This window comes from Cavia porcellus, unplaced genomic scaffold (genome assembly GCF_034190915.1).
Source record: "Cavia porcellus strain 051 isolate PalLab524CR breed Dunkin Hartley unplaced genomic scaffold, mCavPor4.1 scaffold_2, whole genome shotgun sequence".
NCBI lineage: Eukaryota > Metazoa > Chordata > Mammalia > Rodentia > Caviidae > Cavia > Cavia porcellus.
Window position 1 is genome coordinate 79,323,107 of NW_026947485.1, and position 23,247 is coordinate 79,346,353.

Sequence of the window (23,247 nt, forward strand, 5' to 3'; positions counted from 1 at the left end):
TATTGTGAAAATGGCTATTCTCCCAAAACTGTTATACATATTCAATGCAATCCCAACCAAAAATACCATCAACATACCTCATAGATCTAGAGAAATCACTCCTAAAATTCATCAGGAGTGAGAAGAGACCTAGAATAGCAAAGACAGTTCTAAGCAGCAAAGACAAGGCAGGAGGCATCACAATCCCTGACTTGAAATTATACTACAAAGCAACTGTAGTAAAATCAACATGTACTGGAATCAAAACAGAGCCAAAGATCAATGGAATCAATTATAAGATACAACCACCACTACAAACACACTCAACTACCTTATCTTTGATAAAGGGGCCAAAGAGTTTTACTGGAAGAACAGTCTCTTCAATAAGTGGTATTGGAAAAACTGGCTCTCCCTATGCCAAAAACTAAACTAGATGCATGCCTATCACCATGTACTAAATTAAAATCTAAATGGATCAAAATCTGAATATTAATACAGAAACATTAAGTCTATTGGAAGACAAATTGGGAAAAAACCTTGAAGACATAGGGGCAGGTAGAGAATTCATGAACAGAAATCAAACTGCACAGGAAATACTTCCCAGAATCAATACCTTGGATCACGTCTTATTAAAAAGTTTCTGCATATCAAAAGAAATCTCCAGCACAGTGAAAAGAAAACCCACAAACTGGGAAAAAACCTTAGTGAACTGTCTCTCAGACAAAGGACTTCTGTCTAAAACATACATAGAATTGAAAAAAAATCAGACCCCTAAAATTCAAAGATCCAATCCAAAAATGGACATCTGAGATAAATGCACAATTCTCAGATGAAGAAATACAAATGGCAAATAAATACATGAAAAAATGTTCATCATCATTACTCATTAGAGAAATGCAAATTAAAACCATACTGAGATTCCATCTCACTCCTGAAAAAATGGCTAGGATCAAGAAAATCACCAACAACAAATGCTGGAGAGGCTGTGGGGAAAAAGGAATTCTCCTGCACTGTTGGTGGGAGTGTAGACTGGTGCAACCATTGTGGAGGTCAGTCTGGAGATTTCTCAAAAAGCTAGGACTGGAAGTCCCATTTGATCCAGGTATTCCACTTCTACGCATATTCCCAGAAGAACTGAAAACATCATACCACAGTGATTTATGTGCATCCATGTTTATAGCAGCACAATTTGTAATAGCCAGATCTTAGAAACAACCTAAGTCCATCAACTGAGGAATGGATAAAAAACTTGTGGAATTTTTATACAATGGAGTACTACTCAGCTATAAAGAAGGATCACATTAAATATTTATAAATAAATGGGCACAGCTCGAGACCATACTCATAAGCGAAATAAATCAAACTCACATGTATGAATACCAAATAGTTTCCCTAGTATAAGAAGTGGTAAGAATACATAAAAGTATGTGGCAATCATGATTCCCCATTGTATTGCAAATGTTTTCATTCATTAATTGGAATGGTTTTATTCTGGGTTGATTTTATTGTCTGTGATGGTATGAACAGTTATTTTGATGAAAACAAGACATCATAATAGCTAGTGCTGATTTAATATCATCTTGTTTTGAAGTCCCATCAAGCTTTTGCTCTTCTGTCTCCATCAGTTTTATCATGTTGTATCTTACTAGATTTTATTATGTGTGATAATACAAACAAAAATTTTTATAGACAAGGAGATAGTATAGAAATCATTGTTCATTGATTCTAAATACCCTGTAATACTTTCATTCTCTTGAATGGTTTTACACTGTCTTGATGTGTTTGATACTATAGTATACGAAGTTATACTCAAATATTTCAAGGAAAGAGACACTATGGTAACTACTGTTATGTTGAGTTATCTTGTGCTTATATTGTTCTATTCTGACCTATGTTATTATGTTGCTATGTCCTTTTTTATCTTAATCTCCTTTTTAAATTTTTTAATAAAAAATTAGAAAGCAAATAGAATTAATTTTAATAGGAAAAAAGTAAGAAAAAGACAGGGAAGAAAGAGAAAATGATAAAAATACAAAAAGTAATGATGAAAAAAAGGAAAAGGAAAATGAATCCAGAAAAGAAAATAATGAACAAACAAACAATAACAACAACAACAACAACAAAACCACCTCTTTGTGGAAGTGTTTGGATGAGGAAACCTTCTCTTCAGGACCCGTAGTATTTGAAACTTGCCCAGAAGAGAGGGGGGAAGAGTCATCAGTGGACCCTGTGTTTTCCCTCCTACTTAGTCAGCTGTTGTAGAAATGCTGGGCTTAAGCTGCCTTTTCTCCTGAACTGGGGCACTGGCAGTGGTATTTTTGTTTGCCTGAAGGCTATATTTACTCTAGAGACATTTAGCATTTGTGTCTGCTTGTGCACCCCCAGCCACTGTGATCCCCAGCTAGCATTAGGTGCCCTGGCTCCTCCAGAGGCACCCTGTTTGTGTGTCAAATGTAGAAAATGGCCAAGCAGCAACATATCCCAATATACTGGTAGGTGGGATAAACAAAAGCACCACGGATTTCTTGGCTGGAAGAGGGCAGCAAGGGGGAGAGAGCAATTTGAGGGGCTCAATCTCAGGCCTTTCAGACATAGAGCCCTCAGAAAGTCGCACATGAACCACCTGGCTCCTCACCATGGAGGACAGTGCAGCTGGGTACTGTGCCCTCTGCATCTGCACTTCCTGCTGCTGAAACTCAAGACTTCTGTCTGTACTTAGCATTCCCTCTGTATAATGACTCTGTGGCCATAGCCCTTTGGCAGAATATCCTCAGGCCCTTGAAGTGTGGTTGTTCTATGACTTCTGATCCCTGGAGTAGCCCAGTCTCTAACAATAACTCCTTTTCAAAATGGTGCGTTGTTATGGAGCTGTGGAGATAAAGCTAAGAAAGAGCTACTGTGAAGTTCTTCTGCCCAGCTAGCCTCCCATTGGAGAGGACACGTTTTCAGAGGAAAACCCCACTGGATTGACAGTCCAGGCATCATGGGGCTGTTCTGAGGCTAATGCTGCCAGCCAGTCTGCATCCCACCAATGGCAACTGGCAAACCCCACACTGCTTCCTTTGCTAGAGTATCCATGAATACAATCACCTTGGCACTGGGGTGGTGGCCCTCTCTCCTCACCTTGTTGTTGTGGCGTAAGGTGTCCCTGTACCCACTGGGAGCAGGATGAACTATATACTGGCCCATTCTTTTCTTTGTGTTGTACTGCTTTTCTGTGACTTTTAATTTTCCTTTTGCCTCCTGTCTTGGTTATTTTTCTCACATTGCTGAGACAAAATAACCAAAACAGAATTTGGTACTAGCAGGGGATCATTGCTGTGACTGCAGCTGAATATGTACAGTCTGAATAAGAGCCTTTGGGAATGGCTTGTGGGAAGAGTTTGGGAAGATTCAGAAGTGGTGCCTAAAAGAGTGCAGCTAAAGTGCCTTATACTGTTTCGTATGAGAGATTCTGGTCAGAGCTCAAAAGGCCAGAAGGCTGATTAGAAATCCTGCTGGTAAAGACCAGGCTTGGGAGGCTTCTGCTGGAAGGAAGGGCTTCACTGTTGTACTATAGATGATGTGTGTTATGGCTTGGCAAGAAGTTTGTCTGCATTTTGCTGATGTCCAGAGATTTTTGTCTGAAACTAAGATTAAGGGCAGTGGACTAATAAATCTGGCAAAAGAAATTTAAAGGCAGTCAAATGTTGAGGGAATGGCACACCTATTGTTGGAGGTCGTTAGTCAGATTTATGCCACAAATCAAGAGCAAAGAGCCCAGCAGGATGATTTAAAATGTTGTGAGTTTGGCAAAAAAAAAAATAAATAAATAAATAAAAAATCAAATAAAACTATAGATTGCAAAGTTAGAGCTAAGATCTCTATTATTGAGCAAAAACAAAAATTAAAAAATGGCCAGAGTGCATCACAAAAAGAGCAAGTCTCCACCTCTTTGCAGACTCAAAACTGCAAAAGTGAAAGTCTTTGCTTTGAGGAGAAAGTCACAGAGTGTCATGTTCCAAAATGGTGGCAACCACACTGTGTTCCAGAATGGCAGCTGCGGCTTCACCAGGTTCCAAAATGATGGCAGCATAAGGAATTTATTCCCCACAATCAGGTTCAAAATGCTTGGTCATCCAGTGCTGCAGTTGCTATTCACCACTTAAAGAACTGGTTGTTCCCAAATGTATGTGATTATAAATACAACTTCTATAAACATTTACGAGAACAGAAGATTTTATTTCTCATGGGTAAATACCCAGAAGTTAGATTATCAGATAAAAATGAGGATGTATTTTTAAGGAGCCATCAGTTTCTAAATCAGCAATACCATTTGCATCTCTACAAGCCGAATAGAAGAGTTAAATTGCTCTGCATCCTCATCAACAATTAATATTATTATTTTATTGTGTGGTGTGGTGGTGGTGGTGGTGGTGGTGGTGGTGGTGGTGGGTGTGTGTGTGTGTGTGTGTGTGTGTGTGTGTGTGTGTGTGTGTGTTGGGTGTGTGGCTAGCCATTCTGATAAACACCTAGTGGTGTTTCACTTTGGGTTTAGTTTGCATTTTTCTAGGGACTAATTATGTTGATGCCACTCTCTTAGGAGGGCAAAATGCAACTTTCCAAGCCAGATTCAGTGTCCTTGTCTTTGCCCATCTCAGGAAAGTTGTCATTCTTTTCTCATCTCTAGTGCCTACCTTCCACCTTTTGCTTTACCATGACTTTCAGTGACCCTTCTTGGCCAGGTGGACAGCTGCTTACCAACCCCACAGGGACTTCCCCCTGAACTGACTTTCCAGGTCCTCCACATGGGTCCTTCTCTAGGGATGGCCCGGGGTGCATCATGGTAATTGCTTTTCTCAGCAGAGTCCCTCATTCTTTGTCCTGAGGTCTCAGGGACATGGCCAGCAGATGATTGTACCACCTGGATGCAGTTCTGTGCCAAGGGGCCTGCTGTCACTTTCCTTCTCCACCTCGAATTGATCCCAAGAGGGAAAGTGGGCCATGAAGGTTTGACACTTTGTCCCTGTTTATGCACAACATCACGGCCTGGTGCACTTCTTCGGGGACCACTAAGGCCATTACCTCAGCCTCACTTCTAACTTCAGGTCAGGGACGAAAGTGTGTTTAAAGTTAGTAGATTCTAAGTACCCCCATGCATAAAGATGTAAAAATGTATCTCTTCTCTAACTCCTTCACCTCCCATACAATGAGGTCAAGTTGTACTCCGTGACACCTTTGTCTCAGAAATATATGTAAACATACACGTGTGAACTGTATTAGATTATTGTACAACATACATGCATTTCTGCCTTGAACTGCAGTCACGAAGGAAAAGCTATTGGCCTGTAGTACACAAAAAGCAAAGTACCCTCTAAATTTAAGGGTCTGTTTGTATGGAATATGGAGCCCAGAAACAATTCGGTAAGAAAGTAAGGGCTTAAACCATCCAAGAGCAAATGGAAAATGTCTAGCTCCACTCAGACAAAAAGGATGTTGCTGTGACATTATGTACAACTGCAGGGAGATGCCTCTGGGACTGCATGAGACTCCAAGAAAATTTGTCTTTCTTGGGTCTCTTTACTTTTCAGGCCCTGCTCACCTGATGTTTCCAGGAGAATTTTCCTGTGGAACACAGAGAATGCCCATTTGAGTGGTGGGGCTCTCTGAGAAAACAAGATGATGATCATCCCATTTGCGATTTGCTAAACATACTTATCTGAAACCACACTTTTCTGTTCTTATGTGCCCAGCAAGGAAGCAGGTGTAGGGGAGGCAAGAACCTCATGGGAGCAGTGAGTGGATCATGGACCTAGGACTCTTCATACAACTTTTACATTTCTTCTGGAGGACACACAGCAAGGCCAAATTTATGTCACAAATCAAGTGGGTTTGGGGCTGGCTGATTTTAGAGTTTTCTGGTGGTCAGAGAGAACACCCAAATAGGTTCCTATCTGGCAGAAGATTCTGGAGGAATACAGATTCTATTGTTTTTGAGGAATGATTTGCAGCCTGAATTCACCTACACCTCTATACCTTTGGGATCCAATTCAAGTCACAGTCTCTCTGGGGGCCTCAGGGTCCCTGGCTGTGCATGCTGAGACCCCAGCTTGCTGACGTGGTGCTGACAGTGAGCTGCAAGGGCAGGGAGGGTAGAGATGGAGTGAGGCAAAGCTGAAAGAAACACTGCCCTTTTCTTCCTGCTGTCCAGGTTGAAACCCAATCAGTTTCTTTGTTGGCTGTGTGTCAGAGTCCCCTGTGTATCCTTCCCTGATAATTCCATTCTCCTCCTGGCACTGTCCATTTGCTTGGAGTTTTGGTTAGTTGTTTTTGGTTATTGTAATTGGATAGGCATTATTTTTCAAGGCCAGTCAAGTTACTAACACAGAAACAAACAAACAACTAAAGTATCCCTTGTGGAGAGAACAACAGCAATAACAACACTGCCTTCCATAGAATTCTTTACGTTTCCTCCCACTGGTACTCTTTCAGGACAGCAGTGAACCCCAGTAAGCCATGAATGAGGAAGAATAGGAAATAAATAGAAATAAAACCTTGATATATTGCAGTATCACTGAATTATCTACCATTCAGCCTTGTGTTTTTATGTGTCTCAGTTGCCTTTTGCCTTTGGAGCTTGCTGGAATTTCCATGGAAACTTATAAGCGTCTTTCTATGGTGCATTGTTATTCTAAGTTTCTGTTCTCCTTTCCCAGCATGTGCAGCAGAAAGAATAGAAGCTGAATTTGTAGTTAGTCTATATCTCTTCTGGGATGGCATTTCTCAACATGTTCTTCCATTTCTCTGTTGTAGCTCAAATAAAATGTAGAAAGTCTGGGGGCTTCTTTTGGAGTATCTCCAAGACTACAGGTATTTCAGCCCAACCTGGTTTTGCATCTCTCTCCTTTCTTCCTAGGTAGCAGGTATCAAAGGGATATTCCTGGCAAACAAGAAGGTGGATGAGCAGGTGAAGACGTACATCACTTACAACAAAGGCAGGGACTGGCGCCTGCTGCAAGCTCCAGATGTGGACCTTCGGGGAAGCCCAGTACACTGCCTGCTGGTCAGTCACCCCGCTCATGGGGAGCTTGCAGGGCTGGTTACCAGGGGTGAGAGGTCAAGGGCTTTCTCCTACTGTGAGGGCCTGGAGATTTGGCTGTGGCTGAGTAGAAATTTTATCTAAGTCCTAAGGGGCATGGGTCTGCAGGCTAATACTGCTGCGTCAGTTGTGTGGAAGGCTCTGTTCAGTTGTACAGACCTTTATGGTGTACTTCAGCTCATAGTAAAATAAAGAAGTGTGTAAGAGAAGGAGCCTATACTTAAAAGTCCCAGGCAGAGCTTCAAAAGATGCTAACATGATAGTTTAATGAGTGCACGATCGATGTCAAGCAGACTCAGTCTTGAAAGCCCAAGGAAGGTCACATGGGCACTTCTACCTGGGAGAGTCAGGCAATCTATCAGTTTCCTCTGGTGCTTGCTATGAAGCATGTCAGGGTAGGGATGCAGCAGAGGAGGGGTCTGAAATAGCCTCCATGTAGGGAGGAGAAACAAGGACCATTAACACTCCCCAACCTCAGCACCTTCTTAATTAGGGCCAGGCCAGAACCCTCCTGACACCCAGAAGTGATTATGCTGCTCCAGAGCAAAATGGAAGCTTTTACCATGTTAAAAAATCAAGCACCTGTGTGTCATGTTGTAGACACTCTACTGAATGATGGGGACATGGTGAAGACTAGGGCCAACAGTGCCCTTACCCTTTTATGTACTTTTCAGACTGAGTTCAGATTTTTTTCTTTTTTTGCTGATGTTTTTCTTGTTTGTTTCCTTCAGTTTGTTTTGGGCACTAAGATCAGAGACAGATGGCTGCCTACCTCTAAAACCTCTGCATAGTATAATTTTTTCCCCTAAGATCTTAGCCATGCTTTAATCTTATTTTCTTAACCTGACTTTTTCTTTTCACTCTTACGTCCTCTTGTTTTTACTTTTTGTATAGGATATTTCTGTAAATCCTCAAGCCCTTTACAAATGCTCCTAGGGCATAGATAAATAAATAGGGGACCTAAACTTAGATGTGACAAATGATCACTTTACATAAAGTTCAAGTGACATCTCTTTAGATATAAGCAGACCCAATCCAGTTAAAAAAAAAAAAAAAGGCAAAAGATGTAGGCTGCTTCACCCGCCTTCCCCTCTGCACCCCTTCTGGTGGCTTTCAGAGCTGTAAGAGGCAGGCTTTGCTGACCATGATCAGATGTGGGAAGATGTAGGATGTCTTGGTCATCCTCTGAGAAAAGGCCAGGGAAGCTTTCTCCAAGCCATGAACCAGGCTAACAGAGACCTGGCCCTCCAGTAGGAGGGGTGCCAGCAAGGATGAGACTCAAAAAAATTTGATTGTAAGAGTCATGATCCAAAATACAGTTCGTGTTTGAATCTTTTTTGAAGGTTTGTGTAGTAGAAGGCACATTGCCCTTAACCCCCCTTGGGGCTACCCTTCACTCCAGACACACTCATCCCACCACGCCTGATACTTTCTAAAGCAGTTCTGCAGGTCCTCTTAGGTGAGTGTTTCTAGTCATACTGCCAAGGCTGCTTCAATGTCTTGACTCCATTCAAATCCTTTACCTTTCATGATCATTGTGACTTTGGATATGTGGCACCAAATCCAGTGAATGGGTGGATGTGGACATATTTGATGTTTTCACAAGCCTTCCTTTTTTGTTGAATGGCACTGGGCAAAGGCATTTACCATACTTTGGATCTAACTCATGAAGACACTCATGAGGGAGGACCTCTCAGAGAGTGGCAGGAACGTTGGGCCACGTGTGCTTGGAATGAGGGGGAGTTTTTTGAGCAGGACTGATGAAGATGTACCTTGTACTGTAATTTTTTAAATTAAACACTCATTTTAATCACCCCTTGTATTAGGAGTGAGGGCAGTGAAGATTATGGATGATACCTGAGATAACTTCTAAAGAGAAATCCTGGCTTTTCCAGGTGTAGAGAGAGCAGTGGGCAACGCTTCATCCAGGTCCTTGCCATTTCTGGAAGCAGAACACCTGGAAGCCTCATCTGTAGGGGACAGCGGTGAGTGAAAGTCAAGAATTTCCTGGAGTAAAATGACTTTCCTCTTCATTTCAGCCCTTCTGCTCCTTACACCTGCACTTGCAACTTCCTGAAAACCCATATTCTTCAGGAAGGATCTCTAGCAAGGAGACGGCCCCGGGACTGGTGGTGGCCACAGGTAGGGAAAACATCCCTGGGCTTCTTCCTCACTGAAGGTTTCCAGAATAGGTCTGTGTCCTATTTTTGCACCATGGGTTCATTTGGTCATTCCTTGAAAGCTACAGGAGCTCTCCCCAGAAAATGTGTGGGAGTTTTGGGTCCCCGGAGTCCCATCACAAGAATCTCAGATGCAACAAGCTCTAGACAATCATAACTTCTACGTTAATGCATCCTCCCCCTTACCACCACCACCCTGAGGATGTAGACTGGTTCTCTATGCTTAGCAAGAGGTGTTTGTCAAGCTAACTAGGTCTGATGATTTGTAATAGGCAATTCTCAGTCAGAGAAAACACGATGGATGAGGTCTCCCAGTTCTCCAAATAGAAGTTGTTGTAGTTTTCTCTTTACACTGAAGATACTTTACCCAAGAGTTTTGCCCAGAGTTGTTTTTAATCAGGAAGTCTCTGGTGCATGTAAAGCTTTGTTTACATGTGATTAAGCACTTGGCTGCAAGCCTGGGGGAAAGGTTGCCTTGGTGGAACTCCTGTCCACTGAGGGTCAGTCGGAAATGAAGATAAAGCAACTCTGAGATGAAATGCAGGTCTCTGGGGAATGTGCTCTGATTAGCATGCACTCGATTTGCATACACCTTTTCAGGAATACATTGCCAGCATAACACAAATAAAGCTTCTAACCTTAAAAGTTAGAGCTCTGGTGTGAGGCAGTTCCTTTTCTATTAAAAGCAGATAAATTCTTAGGAACGTTCGTTCTGAGGAGGCACATTCTGTTTTCCCTCATTAACCCAAAGCTCTGACTTTTGGGTTTCTGCTCTCTTTGCAAGGCTTTCTTCTCCAATCCTCTAACTGAGGAAACTAAAACACCATTAGTGACCAACTACTGTTATCAGATTGACAGTGTGACCCCCTGGCTTCTCAGCTGCTCTCCCGTGAGGATGGATGGATCCTTCACAGTTAACACTGTTGGCCCAGGATTCCGGAACAGCGACCTGTGAGATGGGCTCTGGTCTGTGTTCCTGGCTTGGGGAGTGGTCCTTAAACTCTGTAGTAGGTGACTTGGTTCTGACTCAGGGGCTGCCGCCCGTCTTCCAGGGCTACTGGAACCACAGGGGTGGAGTAGAGGCACCAGCGGTAGAAAGTGATCGGTAACAGAAGTTAGTAAAGTTGAATGCTGAGCAGGTACCCGGGCATTGTTCTATGTGGTTTAACCTCTCTGAACTTGAGTGCTTTCATTGGCAAACTGGGAGTAGCAGTATTACCATAATACTATTCCAGGATTAAATGGAGTAATGAATTTCAAATGCTTAGAATAGTACTCAGGACACACTGAATGCTTGCTACATGCTACCAGTCATCATTAATATCACAAAAGTTAGAACTGCTCTTCTTGTGTCAGGAGAATATTACTTGCTCATCTCCTTCAGTAGAACTCACAAATCACATGCATACTGTGAAACTTCAGAATCCTGTCTCCCTGCCTGCTAAGCTGTGCTCTTGCACTTACTGGACTTGTGAATGTTTTTTAGTTTTGGGCTTTTTTTTCTTCATCTTTAAAACAAAGATGTTTTCTGCCTTGTGAGGGTATTGTAAGAATTAGATATGGATGTGGTGCTGAGAGTTTATGGAGGCAACATTAGTGGTGGTTGTTATTACCCATGAGCTGTATATGTTTTTAGATTAGTTTTAATGTTGTCTTTTATGAATTAAAGTCTTTTATGAATGTAAGCATTACAGGTTTTTTTTTGTTAGTTTTTTTCATCCATCTGTATCAAAATTGAGTTTTTCTGTCCTCCTTGCAATGCCTGGACCTCCTTACCAGGTACCTGCCAGTGGGTGAATATAACACAGCTGATGAGGTCCTGATGCCTCTTCATGCTCAGCTTTTCCTTATCTGCTTCTCTGGTCTCCCCAGAGTGGTTTTGTCATGAAGAAAGTGATTATGAAGTCATCCAAGTATGCCTGGGGTGACTTACAGGCCAGTCTCTTGGAGACCATGCTTACACCCATCCCCCACTTGCCCTGGGGGACCACAGGCTCTCCCCCTCCTTTGCTCCCCCTTCCCATCTTGCCTTGAGATGCAGTCTCAGGATGAATGTGTGCCCTGGAATTCCTTTCCACTTCTTGTTGAGGACACCTCCAAGGGAAGTCTGAATTTTCATCTGCGGAGTTTGGCAATTGCTTTTAACAAGGAGAGCCACTGGGATCTTTAATACCCTGAACACTGGCTTCTGCCTAGTAGTAAAGACTTCACATATTCAGTGCTTACCATGGGCAAAGTACTCTCTCTGCTCTGATTGTGCAGTGACCCTGTGATACAGTCACAGCAATCTCAAGCCCCTTTAATTTTCCAAGATGTGAAGGGGGAATGGGAGTAGGCGTCAAGCCCAGGCTCACCCTTCTCACACCAGCAGAGTGCTCCATCCCATGACAATCCAGCCATGCCTGTCTCTCAAGCCCCTTAACAGGCTGCTCCATAGCTAACACCCCCCCCCCCCCCGCTTTGCTTCCTACAAACCTGAGTGTCCATACCTGGTCATCCTGTCCTTGATGATCTTCACCCACATGGCTGGCTGAACCCCATCTGTCCTTCCTCCATGAGCCCTTCCCACCCTGTGCAGGCAGCTTCTCTTTAGGCATCTGCGTGATAAGAGCAGTATCTCTAATCTGCAAAAACCACCACAGTCCCCCTTCCTCCAGCCTCTCTTAACCTGCAATAGCCACCACAGTTCTCACTTTCTCCAGCATCTCTAACTCATAAAAGCTACCTCAGTTCTCTCTCCCTCTAGCATTTCTAACCCACAAAAGCTACCACAGTTCTCAATTGCTCCAACATCTCTAACCCGCAAAAGCCACCAGTTCTCGTTTTCTCTTTTTCACAAGTGTGTGAGCAACACAGAAGGCTAGTGGTAGTGATGAGAAGAAATGGGACACAACCAAATTGTTGACGGCTGGGCCAAAGGGCCCTGGCCCCTCCATTCCTTACCAACACTAGCTGATGGGGAGGACGCCCCCTGTTCGCCTGCATTTTGCTGCCCTTCCTCTCTCCTGCCATAGCACGCATGCAACTACAGCTACACTTCTGTCTTCCACTCCACTCTGGCTGGTCCACTTTCATTTCACTTCATCTATCAGGTTCCTAACTCAAGTCTTCCTCCTCTCCACCCTCAGAAAAGCGGTTCCTATCAGAATGCCCTATCAGAATGGCTGCTTAGGGATTGAACATATTTAAAGATCAAATCATCCTGGATACATATTTTCTGTGCCTTCATCTGGGAACCAATTTTCTGGTTCAGTAGGATCTGGATCAGTAGGATAGCTCTTGGGGTGCCCTTCAGAAGATAAAAGATGTTTCTGAATGTAGACTTGATTGTGAGCATGGGGTTCCCACCACAATAAGCCTTCTAAACCCGTATAGGCAAGCTTTGAAAGAGAGGCTGATAATATTGGCAGATCCAATTGAGGGCAGCATAGCCCCTAAGGAGTCAAGTCAGACATGGCAACTATGTGACTGCAGGACAATGGTGCACTTGCCACACCACCCTTCCCCAGGGCTCTTGGTAGATGTTACAAAGGGCCCACCTCATGCTATTGTGCTGAGACTACATATGGCTTCCAGATCCATCCTAACATAATGCTTTCAGGCAGCCATCACAAAATCAAGTTGACATTCTCTGTTTCCTCCCGCTTTACATCTGTCTTACAAAACCTGTGTCTGGAGGGTCGAATTTCGAATTCCAAACAGATCTCCCAAGAGCTGCTGCTCCTCGAGCCTCTCCCTGCTCCTCTCATGCCTGCCTCCTGTGCCCTGAGCCCTGGGGTTATTTTTGGAAACCCAAGTGTCAAAACAAACTGGTTAGGCGTGTGCACTCTGATGCTGATGTGAGCTTGACAAGCTGTAGCCTGGCTCTCATTTCTCGTTTTGAAACATTAAATGTCAGGCACTCAATTAACATTTTCATTATTGCATTTTTATTGTGCCCTTATTCAGGCTACAGATGTGTGGGAGCTAACATTCACTTCCTGCTGTTTTTTTAAAGAAAAAATATCTACCCATATGTGCGATTTCCATGTTTGGGGTACCTTCCTGGTTTTCACTATGTCCCCAAAGGCACATCACCATTGGAGCAGCATTCTGTCATTTATTTCCTTACTCATCTATCCCACAGTCACATGTTAAGCGTTATCTACTGTTTGGGGCTCTGAGACTGGAATTGTCCACTGAGGAAACTAGGACAGTATTGTCAGAATAGAAAATCTTGACAAATTTCTTTTTAACGAACATGATTACAAGGTGATGCAGTACAAGCAGGGAAAAGAAGAGAAGAGAATGTATAGGGTTAGAAGCAGTAACTGTGGCTGGTCTAGCCATAACCTAGGCACCTGCTTTGCCTATGCCTGGTGACCCTGGTATGCTAAGTATGGTTATATTATTTGTCTCAATCTGTAATTGAGGTTATGTATTCTTTTGCTCTAGGCTGCTCAACTTCCTGCTACTCAAAAGATATTCTACCAGATTGAAAACACACATTAAACACACACACACACACACACACACACACACACACACACACACACCCCTCTGTAGATATGCACATCCATGCACATTTACACATCAGTTTTGGGGGGCTAAAATTATACCTAAAGAGTATACTTTCTCCACTTATGCCTATCCCTTCACTTGTTCCCATTTTCCTAAGACATCTGTCAGAAGAAAATTTGCATATGGTACATGTCAGAAGAAATTTACAGTAGCATTGGTATACAGAATGAATAATTCAGGAAACTCACCCTAGACGATATTCATTCATTGAGTTTTCCTCTTTAAAGATGTCTTCCTATCACACTATTTATTTGTCTTCCCGCTGGGCTTTTGATATGACACCAAGAAAACGCTGCACAAATCACCTGTAAGCATAGCTTCCAACATCTCTATCTTTGATACCCATTCCCAAACCTGAGCAGACTGACTCTGTATACTGCTTGACAATTTCAAATGATCTGATTATGTTGCAGGCAACATTGGTCCGGAGCTCTCCTATACTGACATTAGTGTGTTCATCTCCTCTGATGGCGGGAACACATGGAGACAGGTAACTGGGATGATGCTGAATGAGGGAAGAAGCAGAGGTGTTCAGAGGAAATTCTGTCAATATCCCCTCTCCCTGTGGATTCTTAGGCCGCTGTGACTCTGTAGTCAAAAACTTTGAAGCAGCTGCTCACTCTGATTAATCTGGCTGGAGGTTTAGAAGGGCAATAGGGCAAGATGGGAAGAACAACATAGAGAATAAGAAGGAGTGAAAGTTTGCCAGCTGTTTCATTTCTTCCTGCAGCTACATGTGGAACAGCTGCCAGATGTTAAATTCCATTCTGGTTGCTGGGGATGTAACGGATAAAACATTGTCTGTCATGAATGTTCCAGAGGATCCTGGCAAGCAGACCTCTTCACCTTTCTGAATCTGTTTTCTTTATCTGAAGCATGAAGGGATTAGAATACTAAAACAGACAGTCTGTGGAAGTTGATGATTAAGCCTTAGGTAGACCCAGCCTCCAAGATAAGACAGCTTAACAGATACATGAGTTCACTGAGGATCGATTCAGTTTTACAAACAGCAGCGATGTCTAATAGAACTCAGTGATGATGGAAACGTTCCCTATCTATGCTGTTACACAACCTGCCAAGCATGTGATACAGGCCTAGTGGGACAGAGGAACTGAGCTTTTCATTTGTTTCAGGTAAATTACATTTAAATCATTGCACGTGGCTATTATATGGGGCAGCACCCATATTTAATTTTGGGAGTTCCTTTTCCCAAGGAGCTCAAAATTAAATAGAGGGAAGATGCTGACAAATAATAGTTTAGGGTTTATTTCATGCCATTATGAGTATGGACTTAAAAGAGTTGATTCTACTAAGGAAATTGGGAGAGCCTACACAAGAGGTGGTGGCATTTTGGTAATTCTTAAAGGTGACGAAATAAGGGATCACTGCATGCTTTGATAGTAAAGGTGAAGTCACCATTGTTGGACCAGTTTAGGCCTGAAGGCTGTAGAGAGGGTTGGCACCCTCATTAACGGTGTCACCATCACTGTCACCATTATCACCGCTACCATGATTTTTAAAATATTATCAAGCACCTAGCTATTTTAAGTACTATGTGTCATAGAAGAATATGTCAAGTTTCCTACTTCCAAGACCATAGTCGGCTGGGTAGGGAGCAGACACATAAATAAGATTATACCTTCAAAATGGGAGATTCTGTTGTGAGTACAAAGGGTAGGAAAAAAAATGTTATGCAAATTCACCAAATTCTTCTGGTATGAAATTACCAACAGACAGGTCAGTATCTATCCACCTCACCAAATAGCTCACCTGGCCAAGTGACCACTGAGCCATCATTTCCTGGTGCCATCACTACTTTGATGTTTTCCCCCTTTTCTCAAATAGCCAAGGCTTCTACTTTTCACTACAGTGGTGGACAGGGTAAGACTTATCAGTGGGCAGATTAACGGCCTCAAGAGGAAATTGGGAGGCTGCCTTCCTCAGCCCTCCAAGCACCAAGGCTCTTCCTATATCCTTCATCCTCAGGCTTCTTTCCTGCACCCGTTAAGTGGCTTATCATAGAGCTTCCCAATAAGCTCTGGAGAGACAAACCTAACTGAATTATCCTCTGCCCATTAAGATTTCACATTAATAGTGCTGGAGATTTAGCTCAGCGGCATAAGAACCTGCCTTGCAAGCAGACGATCCTGAGTTCAATCCCTGGTACCGATTAAAGAAAAAAAAAAGATTTCACATTAATAAAACACTTATCTTTCCTAACATGGTAAATATGAAGGTTGAAAGTAGTAAGGTTCCTCTACCACTTTTCCGTAGAGATCACTGATGCACATATGAGGCGGACCCTTTCTGCCTCCTCACTCCCTCTTTGAATTAACCTCCCTCCCTCTCCCCTTTCCAGCCCTCTTCACCCAATCTACCATCCCAACTTTTTAATCTAGACTATGGGAGCCCCTATCAGTGGCTAACTGCTGGAGGAACTATTTAAGCTTACTTTTCTCTAAAAGCACTGAAATTCAGGTTAGTTCTTCACTGAAGAAGTGTTTTTCCTGCTTCATATTAGTCATAGATGATATAAGAATTGATCTGGGTAGCATTAGGTCTAACCTGCTCTTAGTTAAGAGCTGTGTATCATAGTTGGTATTTAGGAAATGTCCATAATAGATGGGTGAGTGGATCACTGTGTGAGTGAATGGCTGAGTGGGTGGATGGATAGCTTTTGGATAAAATAGTTGAATCAAATATGAGTAACTTTACTTCCCTGAAAGTGCCATTGTCATAGTTACTTTCTTTTCATTGTTGGAACAAAATATACCAACAATTTAAGGAAGAAAAAATTTATTTTGGCTCACAGTTTGTAGAGATTTCAATCCTTAGTTGTGTGGCTCCAAGGCAGGTTATGGAAGAGGGTTCTGGCAGAGGAAAAACAGTCCATGGCATGGTAGGTGGGAGGTGGAGAGAGCGGAAGAGTGGACTGACCCAATGATGAGTATCACACTGCCATGATCGAGTCACTACTCAAATGTCAGCCCTATGAGCTGATGTGGATTTGGGGGCCATCTAGACATACACCAGAACAGCTGGTTGAATAGAGTATGTGTTTGTAGACATGGAAATCTTCATTCAACTTTCAGGGCAACTTAGAAACTAGTGGCTTAGCATAAGTACTCAGTTACCATAGAATCTAAGGAAATTGTCTCTTAAGATCCTGGGTAAATTTTAATAAATCCTCTGAGACATAGAACATTTATTAAATTAGCAAATATCTGAATAGAGCAGAGGAAGGGAGGGCTGAGTAACTTTCTAAGATGAAAAGATGAGGTAAGATTCTTTGAAATCACAGTTTTCCTCAGGTTATCTAGTTGAATGTGCATCTATTGCCTTACCTGGACACACCACTCTGGTTCACATTACTGGGCAAATGAGCCTTAAAAATGTCATTTGAGTGGCTTAAGCAGAGTTATGTGTTCTCTCTGATCCTAGTTTCTCATCAATCATCCATCAACTAGAGATAATCTTTACCAAACTACTAGGGTTATTGAAAGGCTTAGATTCTAGATGAAGGAATATATATGAAAGACGTGGACTGCTAACACTATGCAAATGTAAGGCATTGCTATGATTGTTGTTGTTGTTGTTGTTGTTCCAGATCTTTGATGAAGAGTACAATGTCTGGTTCCTAGACTGGGGTGGTGCCCTCGTAGCCATGAAACACACGCCTCTGCCAATAAGGCATTTGTGGTAAGGAGAGCTCCCTGCCATCCCTAGCTTATTGACAAGTAGCTTGTTAGTGGAGAGGGTGGGGTGAGTTATTCTGCATGATTCTTCTTCTTGCCCATTCATGCCCATTTCTTCACCCTTCTATTCATCAGTCCTGCTTAATATCCGTATCCGTACTCTGCCTAGTTCATAAGAGTCCAGAGCAGGTCATGTAACTCAGGTTGGGGCATGTGATGAGTGGGATAGGGTGATAGAAATGGGTGTTCCAATGAGACAGGAAAGGCCTGTGAGTTCAAATAGCCAAGATTAGGATCCAAACTATTAAATGGAGATTACTACAATGTATGGTTACATTCACCTACCAGATTATTAGTTCAGTTCTGGGTAAGTTGAACTTGTGATTTCCATGAATATTTTATCAGAGATGACCATTAATTATCAGATGCTTTTATCTGAAGATCAGGGGAAATGTCAGAGATGACACTGTAGGTTTTTATCAGTAGCCAGTAGGTACTAGGGGTTAGTTAAAAACACAACCATGGGCTCAGTGCCTTGAGAGATTGGTATACTAAGGAGAATTGGGACACCTATTAGACTTTGTTATCACCCATTTAAAATGATGTGGAAATACAATCATGTTAAATGCTTTACGCAAGGCTATATACCCACTGCTGAGCAAAACCAAGCTTATCTCTGTTATAAGAGCATCTGTATTTTAACAGTTTTAACAGTTAATATTCCTGATACCATGAGGCGCACTAAGAGAGCGATGGTGTGGTCTCTCCCTTCTGGAGCGCATAGTCAAAATAAGGGGTCTAGATGGTTTCTTCATTGATCATTAGGAATCACAGCACTGTCTGCTGCATGGTTCCAGATGTGCCTCTCACTGGAAAAGGGTCTGTGTGCAGCACATGCCCCAAGGCCTGCTCCTTGAAGAAAGGATGCCAGGCGTTGCAGGATTGGTGGGAAACAAGCCAGGAAAAGACGGACCAAAGCCTGGAATTTAGAGAACTTAGGCAGAATGTATTCAAAAGTCTGTATTGGATTAAAGCCGAACCATGAATATGTAAGTGGAGGCAGGACTGTGAGGAGCTCAGTTTGAGCTGGAAAGTAATTTCCTCCATTGTCACAGTCTGTCTGTCTCTGCGGGAGAAGTGCTGTCTACTAATGACTGGGTAGGACTTGGACTGTGAGAGGACAGAGCTGGTCTTAGTTGCTTTTCTCATTGTTGAAACAAAATACCCAACACCCAAAGGTAAAGGAGGGAAGGTTTGTTTCAGCTCAATTTGTAGAGGTTTCAGTCCACAGTCAGCTGGCTCCAAGGGAGGGTGGCATAGTAGAGGCGCATTGCAGGGAACAGTGGATGGGATGCCAAGCCAAAGGCAGTGAGCAGCAAACTGCAAGCCTGCCTGCCCCTTTTACCCTGTCCACGCTAAAACTCTCTTGGGTGGTGCCACCCACACTCAGGGTAGGGCTTCTGTTTCCAGTGCATCTATCTGGGCACTAGAACTGTGCCAGTTCCCATCAGCAGACTAACTCAGTATCACACACTCTTAATCCTAGTAATCAGACCCTTAATCCACATTGGCACACCCCAGGTCCACCCACCTCTGCACAGCCCTACCTTTGACCCCATAGGTCTTTGGTCTTTGGAGGGACGTCTAGATATACCCCACACAGTCTGGAACACTTTTTTTTTTTTTTTTTTAATAACCAGGAAAGATTGTTTTTCCTGGCCTTCTTCCTGATCTAAGGAACCTCCAAGTATATCTCGAGAATTTATACTCTATAGACAGAGAGAGAGGGCTGGTGTTTTCCCCTTGGTCCTTGGAGAAATAGGTAGCAGCCTCACCTTGCATTTGACCTCCAACTAAAGTCTTTTTTCCTTGCTTATGGTAAAGGTCCAGTAGTTATTTAGTTGTTCATTTCTCCGGGGAACTTACTTTTGCTGAGGGAAGGCAGAGTTCGTTGCTATTTCTTTCAGTGTAGAAAGGAGAGTTACTCTGCAGTGGATGGGGCCCCTAGTGCTGAAGAACTAGGAGCTCTGGGTTTTGGAGAGCCTCTGTACCCTTACAGCTAGCTGTTTGGTGTGACCTGCAGTGGATTCTTGCCAGAGCCCTGCTCACTTCCTGTCTGAAAGCACCCAAGTTGGTAAATGTTTCAGTATTCACATAGGGATACATAAGGAAGATTGAATCACACCCCCAAAGACATCTTTTTTCATGCTAAAAACTGTGATTAACAATAATGCTGTATCACATATCTCAAAGAGAAGAATTGAGTGTACTCATAAATATATGATTTAAGTTTAAAGGTACACTCATTTTCTTAAGTTCATCACCCAGTATTTAGCTGAATCAAAACATCACATTGTATCTCATGAATTATGTGCCCATAAAAATGCAATTTAATTTTTAAAACATAAAAATATTTCTAAAACAGAGAAAAAAATGACACCCCACTGAATTTACTTTCATAAAAATGATAATACTGTTTAGTCCATCTTAGAAAATATTTAGGATTCTTTTTCAAGCTATGCTTGTATGACAGTATTATCTCCTTTTAAATGATTTTGTCATTGCTATTTGTTGTAAAAAAAATTTTTTTTTTGTGCCAGGAATTGAACTCAGCACCTTGAGCTTTGCCAGATAGGCTGTTATTTTGCTGAGCTATATCCTTGGCCATTTGTTGTAAATTATAGGCTTGAACAGAGATGACAATTCATGTTCACTTGTCTATCTATTCATTCCAAGAATGCTCCCTGTAAATGGTTAAATGCCAACTACTAAGTATGTGTTTGAAACAGCGACAAATAACTCATTCATAAATTCTCTTTTGTACTTTTTACTTCTCTTTCAAAGCCTATGTGAGTATTTGGTTAGGGCTTGGCCAAATCATTATTGTCTTAGTTACTCTTTACTGGCTCCTGAGACAAAATACCTGACACCCAAAGTTAGGGAAGGAAAGATTTATTTCTTACAGTTATTAGAGGTTTCAGTCCACACTAGGTTGGCTCCAAGGCAGCATGAGGTGGCAGGGCTGCCATTCATAGCCGCTGCAAATAGCAAGGTGCAAACTGGAAAGAGAGAGAGAGCCGCCTTCTTCCACCATTACGTCATGTACTAGCTCCACACCTAGGCACATGTAGCACTCATACCACCAAAATGAGCACTAGACAACAAACCAATCACAAACACTAGATTTGATGGAGTCCATAATTCATGAGGCTTGGGGGCCACTGACATAAACCATGGCAATTATCATTAATGTTTTCTTATGAAGTGGTTCACTGATTTAGACTCCTGCTTATCAGATACAGGCTCCTGAAACTCATCAGTTTCTTTATCCCTAGTAGTTCTAATTAAATCACAATCTCCAAGGTAAACAAATAACTTGCTTTAAGAGGAAGAAAGGTTAAGTAATCAGTTCAGTGTTATTTTCTGTTGTAGATCTCAGACTCCTTTTTTGTATATATATATATATATATATATATATATATATATATATATATATTTGTACAGGAAAAACATGCAAGTTTACCCATTCTCATACAAGGGTACAGTGGCTTTCACATTTAAATAATAGCTACATTGCATTTCAGAGGAAATATGAGTCATAATTGAAAAGCTGGAAGAAGCTTTAGCTGGACTAACAAGGCATGCTCTTTCCTACAAATTGAAATGATAGGTAGCTTGATAGGCATAGAGTCAAAACAGCATACAAATGAACCCATCCATTTGTGACTGTGTATCTGTGGTTGCGTAGAGATTAAAACCGAAGTGTTATTGCAGGTAAACCTCTCATCCAGTATTACCTTTGAACCTTAGCAGCAATTAGAGGCCAATGCACAATGGAGCCCCACCAAATGCAGTGCTCCCATGAAAACTCACAATAGACATAGTGACTCCTGCACTGGTAGACCGCAGTGTGATTCTGCTCAGCTTTGACAAACTGCCGGTGTCTCCTTTCAACAGATGTTCTCAGAAATAAAGGAAAGTATCCCCTGGCATTTTGTGCTCCTTTGTTCCTCTGTAAATGGTGTCGACCTAGCATTTGTTTTGTTTCTGAGAAACATTCCTGCAAAAACAATACTTTGAACTGACAGCGCTTCTGAGAAGGGAGAGTGTGTGCTGTTTTGAAAAACTTCCAGGTGACTGAAATCCTAGCACATGGATTTGTATTATAATGAAAAGGAGCAATGCACCTCAGCAGAGGAAGGGATGCTGGTTTGCCATGGACATTCTATTTCCAAACCAGAGACTTGTGAGAAGGACTCTGGTTGTTCTTGGAATATTCTTTTAGTTTTTTTAATCTCAATATCATGAACCCATAGACTTGATTAGTTCTCATGACATTAACTTGTGATTGACAATAATGCCAATTGTCTTGTGGGTTAAACTTGTAACTTAATCAGTTAATCTTTCTTTTTTCATGTGTAGAGCCTTTCTTTTCTATTGAGCATTCTTCTTTAAATTGGCCATACCTTATAAATCACTTTCCAATCTCCACCCCTAGTTATACTCACAAATCTGGATCCAGCCATTCAAAACTCTTAGTAGCAATGTTGTAATGTGGGAATCCAAAAAGCATTTAAATCTCAACATAAACCAAGGAAGAAACAAGGAGATAAAAAGGCTTTGCTTCTCCTGCCATTTCCCATTTCCCTTTCTGAATTGCTCAAACCCCCATTGGTATCTCTCAACATTTGTTCCTTTCGTTTATACAACCTGTGGATGTTTCATCATCAAATCCTATTGACTTCACTTCTGGAAATATCTTATATCTCTCCATCTCTTTCTTCCTCCACCACTATAACCTTCACCCAAGCTCCATTTTGTACTTCATGTACCCCCAAACCATCTGAGTCCTTTACGATCTGGCTTCTGCCTTCTGTTCTGATCCCATCTCCTGCTAATTTCCTTTCCTTGAAAATACACCACTGACTATCTTTCTGTCCTTTCTGTAGAGCAGCTTCATTTCATGTGAACTCTTTCCTCTGCAATAGCTCCACCTCTAGATCCTTGCCTATGCAGTATCTTATTATCATTCGGTCTCAATTTAAATGTCACACTTCAGGCAGGGCTTTCTTAAATTGTTACTATGAAGTAGTCATGTGGTCATTAGCAAATCAGTTTAATTTCCATGGCTCTTACATCTAATTCTTATGGTTCTGTCAATTTATTTGCATGTCATTTGTGCCCTTAAACTAGGATGTAAGTTCCATAGCAGTGAGGGACTCCCCTCCCTTCTTTGCTCTGTCCTTAGAACTGGAGCCACCGCTGCTGCCTCTGGTATATAGTGGCACATAGCTAGTGATTAATGAAGTTTATTTTCTTTTTATTCCGTAGTTCTGTTTTGCTACTATTTGAGGTCAATCAGAAGTTTACTCCTGTCTCCCTGAGTATTGTAATCCTACTGATTTCAATTTTACTTATCGATGTAATGAGGAATTCCTAGTTCCTTAGTCTTGGATATTAATGAGCTATTGATCTGAGGAGGAGAATATGGGTCTTTTGAGGATGCCATTCAATATAGTTACCTCAGAAAATTGTAAAAAGTTCTAGAAATCAAAAAGAATACTCTCAGGAACACCAGGCCCTCTGTACCCAACCAAAAGAATAAGATTTCTGTTTCAATTTTGGAGATTCCTTAGGGAGTTTTGAAATAGTCAAGTGTTACAAATTACTGATATGAGAAAATCACCCCATGGAACAGTTCTGGGCCTGAGAGTTGTCCAGTGACAGCAGGCGAGGGTCACAGCAGTCAGTCCTC

General features: G+C 42.1%; 1 protein-coding gene across 1 annotated transcript in view; it reads left to right on the plus strand.

The window, feature by feature from the left end:
- Sorcs3 (sortilin related VPS10 domain containing receptor 3) overlaps nt 1-23,247 on the plus strand; it is a 591,788-nt gene that overhangs the window by 484,515 nt on the left and 84,026 nt on the right. The window contains exons 10-13 of the mRNA XM_063244673.1: nt 6,875-7,021; nt 9,097-9,199; nt 14,211-14,287; nt 17,405-17,496. Coding sequence (XP_063100743.1) covers nt 6,875-7,021; nt 9,097-9,199; nt 14,211-14,287; nt 17,405-17,496 — 419 coding nt within the window. The remainder of the gene's footprint in view (nt 1-6,874; nt 7,022-9,096; nt 9,200-14,210; nt 14,288-17,404; nt 17,497-23,247) is intronic.